The sequence below is a fragment of the Bubalus bubalis genome, chromosome 1 (genome assembly GCF_019923935.1).
Source record: "Bubalus bubalis isolate 160015118507 breed Murrah chromosome 1, NDDB_SH_1, whole genome shotgun sequence".
NCBI lineage: Eukaryota > Metazoa > Chordata > Mammalia > Artiodactyla > Bovidae > Bubalus > Bubalus bubalis.
The window spans coordinates 60553315-60566351 of record NC_059157.1 but is presented as its reverse complement, the minus strand read 5'-3'; the positions used below and the strand labels follow the sequence as shown (position 1 = coordinate 60566351).

Sequence of the window (13037 nt, the reverse complement as noted above, 5' to 3'; positions counted from 1 at the left end):
TGTCAGTTGCTTCATTTGCTATTATTTTCTCCCATTCTGAAGGCTGTCTTTTCACCTTGCTTAGCGTTTCCTTTGTTGTGAAGAAGGTTTTAAGTTTAATTAGGTCCCATTTGTTTATTTTTGCTTTTATTTCCAATATTCTGGGAGGTGGGTCATAGAGGATCCTGCTGTGATTTATGTTGGTGAGTGTTTTGCCTATGTTCTCCTCTAGAAGTCTTATAGTTTCTGGTCTTATGTTTAGATATTTAATCCATTTTGAGTTTATTTTTGTGTATGGTGTTAGAAAGTGTTCTAGTTTCATTCTTCTACAAGTGGTTGACCACTTTTCCCAGCACCACTTATTAAAGAGATATCTTTCTCCATTGTATATTCTTGCCTCCTTTGTCAAAGATAAGGTATCGATAGGTACGTGGATTTAACTCTGGGCATATAATTTATGTGCAACATTATACTGTACAGGTATACAATATAGTGATTCATGACTTTTAAAGGTTATAACCCATTAATACATGCTATTAAATATTAGCTATATTCCTTGTGTTGTGTAATGTACTTTTTATACAAAATATTTTGTACTTCTTAATCACCTATCCTTTTATTGTTCCTCACCCTTCCTTCTCCCCACTGATAACCACTAGCTGTTCTTTATATCTGTGGGTCTGTGCCTCTTTTATTGTATTCACTAGTATGTTGTAATTTTTCTGTTCTTCTATCAGTACTGTCATGCAATATTTGCCTTTCTCTGTCTGACATATTTCAATCAGCATAATACCCTCTAAGTCCATCTGTGTTGCTGTATATAGCAGGTTTTTATTTTTTATGACTTAGTACTATTTCAGTGTTTGTGTGTGTGTGTGTGCACCACATTTTTATCCATTCACCTATGATGGATAAAATCCAATGAATACTTACATTGCTTCCATATCTTGGCAACTGTAAATAATGCTGCTATGAATATTGAAGTGCATGTATCTTTTCTAATTATGGTTTTGGGTTTTTTCTGTCCATATTCCCAGGAGTGGATACTGGGTCATATGGAATTTCTAGTTTTAGTTTTATGAGAAACCACCAGTAATCAAAACTCTATGGTACTGGCATGAAGCAGATATATAAATCAATGGAATAGGATAGAGACCTCAGAAATAAACCTATACATTTATGGTCAGTTAATCTATGACAAAGGAGGCAAAATTTTTCAATGGAGAAAACACAATTTCTTCAATAAGTGATTCTGGGAAAACTGGACAGCTACCTGTAAAAGAATGAAATTAGAACACTTCCTAACACCATACACAAAACTAAACTCAAAATGGATTAAAGATCTAAATGTGAGACAGCCACTATAAAATTCTTACAAGAAAACAGGCAGAATATTCTTTGGCATAAATCACAGCAAGATCCTTTTTGACCCATTTCCCACAGAAATGAAAATATAAACAAATAAGACCTAATTAAACTTAAAAGCTTTGTACAGCAAAGGAAACCACAAAGAAGATGGAAAGACAACCCTCAGAATGGGAGTAATATTTGTAAATGAAGTAATTGGCAAAGGATTAATCTCCAAAATATACAACAACCTCATGCAGCTTCATATCAAAAAAAAAAACAAAAAAAACAAAAAAAAAACAACAACAGCAAGTAACCCAATCAAAAATGGGTGGAAGACCTAAACAGATATTTCTCCAAATAAAACATACACATGGCCAACAAACAAATGAAAAGATGCTCAACATTTCTCATTACTAGAGAAATGCAGAGCAAAACTACAATGAGGTATGGCCATACACTTGTCTGAATGGCCATCTTCAAAAAATCTACAAACAATACACATTGGTGAAGGTGTGGAACAAAGGGAATTCTCTTGCACTGTTGGTGAGAATGTAAATTGATACGACTACTATGGATACAACTACTATGGAGAACATTGTGGAGGTTCCTTTAAAAACTAAAAATACTGTCTGAGCCAGCAATCGTACTAAGGAACATATATCCTGAGCAAACCATAATTCAAAAAGAAATGTACAGAATTCAAAAATAGCAAGCAATTGATTAGAAATGAAGGGGATATCTGAGTTCAGTGTGGAGAAAAGCAAAGCCTCTCTAGGAGAAATTTTGAATATTAATATGAGTTTAAAATAATAGTATATAACTTCCTTGAATATGGAGGAATAAAGAATTTAGAAAAACTAAAAACTCTGGGGGAGACAAATTCCCCATGCAGCACCTGATGAATTGATTCAGAATCTTGCTCACTTTCTGGGGGGAATTTCTGGATCGTCCTGTGATTTGGTGTGTAGATAAATAAGAACATAAATGACAGAGTAAGATCAGTTCATTCTGCATTATTTGGAAATGTGTCTAGGAACCTTGGTATATAAGGTTATATATATATGGTATATAAACGAAACTAATTTAGTATTTAAAAATACATAAAACTGAAAGAACAACTTGCCCAAAATGTACAATAGGCAGAAGGAAATGTCTTTTTTTCCTACAGTGAGAAACTTAAGAGCTCCTAATAATCAGATTGCTCAATCTGACTTTATTCTGAATCTCTCATTACTGCATCTTACTGTAATTATAATGTGTTCCTGTGAACTATAGGAAAAATCACTGAGTTGTGTCCATCTTATAGTGCTGAGAATATGTTAAGATCATCACTATGGATTTACATTGTTTACTCTAATGAGAATCCAGAAATACATACATGCCTGTATGCTAAGTCACCTCAGTTGTGTCCAACTGTCTGCAACGCCATGGACTGTAGCCCACCAGGCTCCTCTGTCCATGGGATTCTCCAGGCAGGAATACTGGAGTGGGTTTTCTTGCCCTCTTCCAGGGAATCTTCCTGACCTAGGGATCAGACTCATATCTCTTACATCTCCTGCATTGGCAGGACGGTTCTTTACCACTAGGTCCACGTTGGGAAGCCCTAGAAATACATAACTGAGTAAAATATTCTGAGAAAGAAGTTTTGCCTTCTAATAGCTTAAATTAAATCTTGGAAGAAAAGTATATGCAGAATTATCATTTTTTATAGTTTTTACTTTTATATGTAATTAATGTCTTTGAGTGAAAGTGAAAGTCACTCAATCACATCTGACTCTTTGTGACCCTATGGACTGCACAGTCCATGGAATTCTCCAGGCCAGAATACTGGGTAGCCTTTCCCTTCTCCAGAGGATGTTCTCAACCCAGGAATTGAACCCAGGTATCCCACATTGCAGGTGGATTCTTTACCAGCTGAGCCACAGGGCAAGTCCAAGAATACTGGAGTGGGTACCCTTTCCCTTCTCCAGTGGATCTTCCCAATCCAGGAATTGAACTGGGGTCTCCTGCATTACAGGTGAATTTTTTACCAGTTGAGTTATCAGGGGAGCCCCATGTCTTTGAGAGAGGATACATTTTCCTCACTTTTGAGTTTATGAGGACTTTCTGGATTCCTTGCTTGCAGTGATTTTCTATACTCTGGTTTTACAGTCTGAGATGCAAGTGTGGGACAATGCAAAGCTTTAAGATAGAATCCACGCTTTGCTACTTCTTGACTGTTTGATCCTCTGAGCCCCCATTTATTTATCTGTGAAAGAAGGATACAACAGATCTGGTCTTGTCTAGGTATTCAATGACATATCATCGAATAGAATTTGAGTGTGGATTCTTTGAACAAACAAAACATTTTATTTGAGGAAGTAAAATGTTCTTTAAATGTTCAGTAATGCAAGAATAAATTGAATAAACTAGGGATCAAGGATAACAACTGTAGATTTAGAAAATGTTCATTTAGGATCAGTTTTTAAGTGAGCTTTTATTGAGCATATGTTTTAAAATGTCAATTCAAAAACTCTTTATTGACTTCTCATTATGCATTTGAAATATGTAGGCTCTGTGAGGGCAAGAGACAATGCATACAATATGTGTGCTATGTGTTTGGAGAAGGCAATGGCACCCCACTCCAGGACTCTTGCTTGGAGAATCCCATGGATGGAGGAGCCTGTTAGACTGCAGTCCATGGTGTTGCTAAGAGTCGGACACGACTGAGCGACTTCACTTTCACTTTTCACTTTCATGCATTGGAGAAGGAAATGGCAACCCACTCCAGTGTTCTTGCCTGGAGAATCCCAGGGATGGGGGAGCCTGGTGGGCTGCCGTCTATGGGGTCACACAGAGTCGGACACGACTGAAGTGACTTAGCATAGCATAGCATAGCATATGTGTTCTGCCCATAAGAATCTTACAGTAGAAAGCTTCTCTCAGTAAAACATTCAGAATCCAAAGTAGAAGGCATAGTTGATAACATAAAAAATATGTATAAATGTTATTCAATTCAGTTCAGTCACTCAGTTGTGTCCAACTCTTTGAGACCCCATGGACTGCAGCACACCAGGCTTCCCTGTTCATCAACAACTCCTGGAGCTTGCTCAAACTCAGGTCCATTGAGTTGGTGATGCCATCCAACCATCTTTTCCTCTGTTGTCTCCTTCTCCTCCTACCTAGTCTTTCCTAGGATCAGGGTCTTTTCCAGTTTGTCAGCTCTTCGCATTAGGTGGCCAAAATATTGGAACTTCAGCTTCAGCATCAGTCCTTCCAATGAATATTCAGGACTGATTTCCTTTGGATTGATTGGTTGGATCTCCTTGTAGTCCAAGGGACTCTCAAGAGTCTTCTGCAACACCACAGTTCAAAAGCATCAATTCTTTGGCACTCAGCTTTCTTTACAGTCCAACTCTCACATCCATATATGACTACTGAAAAAAGCATAGCTTTGACTAGACAGACTTAATAAAATTTATTAAGAGGTTAAATAGCTAAAATGTGGCTTTGAGTTTTTATAGCCACATTTAGTTACAAAAGCTTAACTTCAGCTCCTAATTCCTTTCCCCCTAAAAAAAAGGAGAAAAAAAAAAGTTTATAATATAAAAAAGTAATTTTGTTTCGATATTTTGGGAAATTAGCATATTTGTGAATGAAAAAATAATATTCTGATTACTTTTAGTCATTTAAGATACTTCTCATGGGTATTTTATAAAAATTTATTCATTTAGATTATAGAAGAAAAATTTTGGTAATTATTTATCTATCATCATTTACATACTAAGTGGATCCTAAAGAAAATCAGTCAAACTCCTTTAGATGAATAATTTCTATGTGATAAGAAGTATTATATTTTAAACATTAAAAGTATGAATAGTTTATGAAAATAATTTTGGTGAAACTATTCTTTATTTAAAACAAGGTTTTAGCAAAAAACATATTTCAAGGATAAGCTATTTAATTCAAGACAATTGCTAAATTGTTTTATTGTTTTTATGCATCGTTTATGCTCACAGTGAAAAAGAACATAAAAAGCAGTACAGGAAAGAAAAAACTTACATAAATTCAGAAGTGATGAACTGTAGTTTTAAAATAGTGTCATCAATACATTTTTTTAGTTAAAGCCCAACACAAATAGTACATGATTTTTAATTCTACTTTAAATTTTTATTCTACTCTTTAATTTTTCATTCTACTCTTCATCAAAGAATATATTCATTTGATTTATTTATTATAAATAGTATATCCCTAAACATTATTTATATTAATAGTATATATATTTATATCTGTGCGTGCTCAGTCATGTCCAACTCTTTGCAACCCCATAGCCCACCAGACTCCTCTGTCCATGGAATTTCCCAAGCAAGAATACTGGAGTAGGTTGCCATTTCCTGCACCAGGGGATCTACCCAACCCAGGGATCAAACCCACATCTTTGTCTCTTGCATTGACAGATTCCTTACTGCTGTGTCACCTGGAAAGCCCATAGTATGTATTAAAAAAAAAAAAAAAATTATACGGAGAAGGCAATGGCAACCCACTCCAGTACTCTTGCCTGGAAAATCCCATGGATGGAGGAGCCTGGTAGGCTGCAGTCCACGGGGTTGCTAGGAGTCAGACATGACTGAGCGACTTCACTTTCACTTTTCACTTTCATGCATTGGAGAAGGAAATGGCAACCCACTCCAGTGTTCTTGCCTGGAGAATCCCAGGGATGGGTGAGCCTGGTGGGCTGCTGTCTCTGGGGTCGCACAGAGTTGGATACGACTGAAGTGACTTCACAGCAGCAGCAGCAAACAACTTATATATTATGATCTATAAAAATCTTTTTTTTTTTTTTTTTTTTGCTAGGTTTTGGATCTATTGCATTGGGTTGTAATGAGGATTATTTTTTTTTCTTTTTAAATTTTATTTTATTTTTAAACTTGACATAATTGTATTAGTTTTGCCAAATATCAAAAATAAATTGTTTTAAAAAGTGAGATCATATTCTTTTGCAACTGATGGAATCTTTAAAAACTATGTAATTTCTGCAAAAATAAAATGGATACTTTCAAGAGTACACTAAAATATAGTTGAACTGAGATGAGTATTTGCATAAACCACTTAAGAAAACTTGAAGACATTTTGCATTAATAATGAAATCATCACAACATATTATTTTCATGTATGTAAAGAATAACTGAGGTCAAAATTCTGCATTATGGAAATAAAAGTTAAAAAATTACTTTTGTTTTCATTCAAACCTGCTGTAAACTTCTGCAAAGGAAGAAAGGAGTAAGAGAATTTTCTCTCTCCAAAAAAAGCTATCTTGTCTTGTTTCTTGTTTTAACTGTTTAGACAACAAAAGTTGAATCTCAGATGAGGAACTTTGGGGATTTCATTGTATTTACAGATTTATCTGAGGAGATTAAGAGCAGGTGAAATTTGGAATGATCAGTTCTAACCTAGACAAGCTTTGTGATTGCTCTTGGCTATCTGATGTTTTCCAAGTTTGTGATAACCTGAACAGTTTGATGTTAGACGGATGATACAGCAGTTCTACACCAAGGGAGTCCTTATCTCTACATTGAATGACCCATTGAGGAAAAACCCACGGAGAGATCCGGGGTTTAAGAGAGGGAAGAGAATATGGTTAAATTTTCATCTCACTTTAGACCTTTGCTAAACCTAATCAGTATGTAAATATTAATATGTAATTTACTTTGCTCTGAGAGTTGTAAATATTCAGTAGCCTCTGCTTCTCTTGACAGCCAAAGGGAGGAACTGACAATCCATTTTCTGAACAAACAAAATATATTTTGTTCAACTGCTTTTAATAAAACTCGATTCCCTTCTTAGAGAATACGGATCAAATTTTTCTCTCTAGTAATATCATTTCCATACTTGTAAAAATAATGTTTAAAAAGTTCGATTTTCCTTTCATCAGTTAAAATGTCACTGTTTTTTAGTGTATCTCATTACATTATTGCCATGTATTTACTGTACCCTTTACATTTATAGCCAGATAACAAAATGGCCGTTTATAAAACACAGTTATATTTAAATCAATCAGAAACATTACATTAGTGAGAGAAACCAGCGTTTTTATAGAACTTGCCCTTGTTGCCATGTCAAAGGAGAATTCATGGTTGTTTATAATTTTCAGAAGAATTGCATTATGGTTTCTAAATCAGCATGAATATAATAACTATGAAAGACTTAAATGTTTGCCATTTGTCCTTGAAGAACTTTTAGTGGTTTGTAATCTAGACCTACTTTCACCTAATTTTTGAGTTCGAATTTTCAATAAATTATAGAGAAAGAACCCATCCCACACCTTAGTTTGTGGTTCTGTTATTCTATTGTACGGACACATTGGGGGAAAGAAAGTCGTTCATTAACTAACTTCATAATTTGAGGGGATCTATTATAGAGTACACAGTCTTTGTATTTCAAGTGGTGGTTTGCTTTCAAGCCCTACCTTGTGTATTCAGAAACCCTATGTTTGGTAATACGTCAGTAAATTATGGACAATTTAACATATATATCCTCTCATTTAAGAAAGGCAAGTCAAATTACAGACACAGGCTTTGCCTCCCCTGAATCCTTACCTTTCCCTCTCTTTAAATGAGCCCCAACTTATGGAGTTCTTTGAATTTCACACAGTAATCTTTATGTTCACACAATGTTAATAAGCCTCATAATAAGGGTTATTGTACCAAAACCTTTAGAGTCAGAACTCAAAAACAGACTGACTTCTTGTATATAAACTTGTATAAAACTGGCTTTAACAGGTTTACTTCCATGTCGCTTCCCTATAATTTGCAAAGTCCTCTATAAAAGGCCTCCCCCTCTGCTTTACCTTTAGCCCAGTGTTGTAATAGCTGCTCACCATCATTGTACTCTTGTTGCTTCTGTCCTCCACAAATTGCTCTGCTGTGAAATTCAGTTATTAGAAAAGAGTCTTAGCACAGAAAACAAAAATATTAATAAGAGAAACATGGATAAAATCAATTGTGAATTGATCATCCTGTGATTCAAGAAATGAGTCTCCCTGTGGTAGAAGTAGAGAGGCACTCAAAGTGCCTCACAATCTCTATGAAATATGAGAGGAAGAGGAATGCTGACAATCCAAGCCAGAAAGAGCTTTTACTTGAATTATTCAGAGCATTCAAGTAGAATGCAGAGCTACCTTTTTTTTAATGTGTGTAGTTATGGGATGGGTAGTGGGAGATGTGCTTCAAGTATTTAATCCAAGTAATATCAACTTTTTCCTTAATTTGATATGCTCTGATTCTTTGATAACACTATTGTTATTCATTTTTAATCTAAAAAGATGAATAGTCTGACCTCCAGGCTTCTGAAGAAATGACAAATTTTATTTGGAATTAAAATTGTGTGATTTAAATTCTGTCACTTTTCTTGTTTGTATAAAGACAAACAGCTGAATATAAGCATCACCATTCCCTCACAGCTGAGGTAGTCAAACTTGTGATTTTAAAACAATGGCAAGGGAATTCCCTGGTAGTCCAGAGGTTAAGACTCCATGCTTCCCCTGCAGGGCGTATGGGTTGGATTGCTGGCCAGGGAATTAAGATCCTCTTGCCATGGAGTGCAGCCAAAAATAAATAAATAAAACAATGGTAAGCAGCTGCATCTTTACATCATAGAATATGGAAAGCATATTACATACCAAAGTTGTCTGTAGCAGTAAAAGCATCTATGGCAAACTCTCCTATATTCTTGTGTAGTATACTCTGTATATAGATTATATGTATAAATGTTTATAAGTATCACTGTGACTGTAGCCCACCAGGCTGCTCTGTCCATGGTGTTCTCCAGGCAACAATGGAATAGAGAGGGTAGCATCTCCTTAGCCAGGGGTCTTTCCCACCAGGGATCAAATCTGTGTCTCCTGCAATGCAGGCAGATTCTTTACCATCAGAGCCACCTGGTAAGTCCAATCTACACTTATTTTCAACTGATTTTTTATACTTTTGTTTCTATAAAACTTAATAAAAGTGTTTTGATTTAGAAGTTGAGAAGAAAAACTCAGCCCTAAGACTTGGTTGAACCTCAGTCAGTGGTGGAATCAGATCCAGAGCCATGGGACTTCTTTCGTGCATCTAAAGCCTGCATCACTAAGTGTCTTATTACAAATGTTATTACAACCTGGCTAGTTCCTGTAGTAGTCTCTTATAAGTCTCCATGCTACAAACACAAACTACTCTGTGACATTACTGATTGTCCAAGGGCCCATACATTTTTGTTACAACCCCTGAAAACTAAACTCACTTTTATAAAGCATTAATCTCTGCAGGTCTAACTTACTTTGATTTTGAATGTGTTAGTTGCTCAGTCATGTCCAACTCTTTCCAGTCTCATGGACTGTAGCCCACCAGATCTGTCATGGAATTCTCCAGGCAGAATACTGGAGTGGGTCACCATTCCCTTCTCCAGGGTATCGTCCTCACCCAGGGATTGAACTTGGGTCTCCTGCATTGCAGGCAGATTATTTTTCAATTGAGCCACTGGGGAAGTGTCACTTTGATTTTAAATTTGCTATATTTTTAGCTTATTAAATGATAAAATATGATAAAATTTTAACATTTAAATTCTTTTTTATGTAGACCTTGACAAAAGCATTCTCTCTTAAACTCAATGGGATTCCAAGTTCTAAGCATTTCAGCTGCCTCTTAGCTTGAGTCCTTCTCCCTTTCCATTATCTCCATGACCAGTTTCATCTCCCACTAACCATTTCTCTATTGCAAATGAATTCTTTTTCTTGGGCTGATATTTCTCTGAATCCAGCTCACCAGCCAATTGTGTTTGGGTTTCCTAAAAAAACCTGCCGGAAGAAACTGAATTCAAGGCTGACTTTCCGATTTATCCTTGTAGCTTCTAATCAGTTGGATTCCCCTGCTAATCCGGTTTTTCTCAGTTGGCCTCCTTTAACTTTGATACCGTGTATTTTCATCCAAGGTTTTCACAAGGCTGTGTGCTCTCTAAAGCAAGTGCAGTTTTCTTACCCAGTAGAGAAAATGAGAAATAAAATTTTCATTATGGAAAAATGTATTCTTTCAAATGATTTTGAAACATCTATACTGGATTAATATCTGTCTGGTCGATATCTGAACCATATTTTGCCATTAACATTTATCCGGTATATATGATAATATTGGAGAAAAGAAGGGAGCACAAAAAGTATCAAATTCTCTAAGTATATTCATTCAACATAAAATGAAAAATGTCATCTAGTGAATATACATTATAATGTAATTATCAGAAACAGGTTAATATACTATATTGGGATTTTATTCAGTTTGTCTCATCTTCAGTCATTGTTCATGTTAATCAATAGTCTTACAGATATGTGCCTGATTACTTATGATTTAATCTTTTATAATTGATTATATTTTCTATTATGAATTGATCATTTGACTTTGAGGATTTCCCAGTGGCATAACAGTAAAGAATCCACCTGCAATGCAGGAGACACAGGAGATGCAGGTACAAGTCCTGAGTTGGGAGGAGAAAATAGCAACCCACTCCTGTATTCTTACCAGGAAAATCCCATGGAAAAATCCCATGAACAAAGGAGGCTGGCAGGCTACAGTCCATGGGGTCACAAAGAGTCAGGCACGACTGAGCGACCGAGCACATTTGACTTCAAATTATTATGTAAACCAGATATAACTTCCTTTTGATTGGTCATCAAGGCATTTCCATGTCTACTTTTTAATTTTTACTCTGTTTAGCAAAAGCTTTTTACTCTGTTTAGCAAAAGCAGTAAGGATAGAGGCAACTATGGAATTTTATTAGTTCCACCAAAGGTATTTGTAAAGATGTAAAATTTTGAAATCTACAAATGTATTTAAAACCTTCTAGCAAATTAAAAGGACTGTCATGACCCATGGAATACTTCTAATAAAATTTTATATGCCTGTACTTTTTCGGATTCTTTCTTCTCCTTTGTGTTGTGTTGTATCCAGGGCTGGTATGGTAAATACTCAAGAAGAAATTCAGAGAGAAATATGAGAGATGACAGGCTTCAAGCTAGCATTAAAATAACTTGATTTGATTTGAGATTATCAAGCAAATGATCCACTTTTACAACCATCGGCTGAGTGACACTTCTTTGACATGACTTAAAAACCTTATACTGGAGATCAGACTTCTAAATATTGAATTTCATATCTCCACTAAATTCTATAGCACTCATCTATTGATTGATTGATTGATATTGAATATTTTATTGTGTTTTATGTATAAGAGGTTGGAACAAGTCAGTCTGAGGTTCAAAGAGAATATTAGTTTCAATGACTTATTCACAAGTAATATTTACAGTGCAGGACTATGAATGATGCAGCATCCCTCTGTTCTGCGGATTTCTGGTATAACATGAGGTATGCTGGGAGTGGGTGTATTATGGTTTGAAACATCCTAACATGAAAGTACAAGATATAGATCATTAAATACACATCTTAGCTTTCATTAGAGCAGACAAAACATTTGAGATGCATTCAGTAAAGATGTTTTATTTAAATCCTTTTAATTCTTGAATATTGAAAAAATGAAAGAAAATATTTCATTTTCTACTTTGTGAATGTAAGTATCATGAAAGGAACTATTAATTTTCTTCTTTGAAAGTTATTGCATCTGGGTAAAAAGTTAAAATAGAGATGAAGAAGACAATTACCCACAAATAATTTGCCACTTATGTATAGCTCTTACGCTTTTCAGATATTTCATGGAAAGATTAATTCAGTGATACTGTTCCACTCAACTTTATAATAGTTTGATTTGTTTTACTTATTAAAATGTATTAATCATAGGCATATGTTTTTTTTTCTTTTAGCAATGGTTGTTTTGAGCAACCTGGAACCAAATACAACTTATGAGATCAGGGTTGCAGCTGTAAATGGAAAAGGACAAGGAGACTATAGTAAAATAGAAATTTTCCAAACACTACCAGTCCGTAAGTAATCTGTGTTTTTCTCTCTGTTGTCATTCTCTTCCTTGCAAACTTAAATGGAATACTAAAATACAGGGAGACATTTCAACACTTTGAGAAAGTGAATTATATCTTTGTTGGAGTGGTTGCTGAAGATGGTGGCATCTCAGACTTACAAAAAATAACTCTGTTCTGAAGAAAGGGGGAAAAAGCGCACTGCAAAATATAGAGTAAATTTGTTCCCATCAGGAAAGTGCCTTACTTTTTCAGTCTGATTAATTAGATTGTAGTGCTCAGACTATATTCAGAGAGAGAGTAGAAAAGTATCTGTGCAACAAATTTAACGTTCTATTTTGCTGAAGCATGACCATTGCCTGTATTCCATGGATTACATAGACCCTAAGTGTGAGAAAAAGGTACCACTAAATTAATTCATTGCAATGGTGACTGCAGAAGAATAACTGCTGAAGCCCCCTTCTCATTACTATCCTGTTTTGAAATGTTAAAATGCATTTACATAAAGTTAGATGAATTTAAAATAGTATAGATTTCCTTTATGTTGAATAAACTGTTAAAAAATATGAGAAAATTGAGTGTGATAGAGCAAACACCATTATATAATCTATGCACTAGTTCAGTTCAGTTGCTCAGTTGTGTCGGACTCTTTGCAACCCTTTGGACTGCTGTACGTCAGGCTTCCATGTCCATCACCAACTCCCAAGCTTTCTCAAGTTCATGTCCATTGAGGTGGTGATGCCATCTAACCATCTCATCCTTTGTCATCCTTGTC

The 13037-nt window shown here is 35.3% G+C and overlaps 1 protein-coding gene across 2 annotated transcripts in view; it reads left to right on the top strand.

Moving 5' to 3' along the window:
- The window catches only part of NCAM2 (neural cell adhesion molecule 2), a 575454-nt gene that overhangs the window by 493151 nt on the left and 69266 nt on the right, over window positions 1–13037 (top strand). For both annotated transcript variants that reach the window (XM_025282108.3, XM_025282115.2), the window contains exon 13: window positions 12152–12271. In XM_025282108.3, the coding sequence (XP_025137893.1) occupies window positions 12152–12271 (120 nt within the window). The remainder of the gene's footprint in view (window positions 1–12151; window positions 12272–13037) is intronic.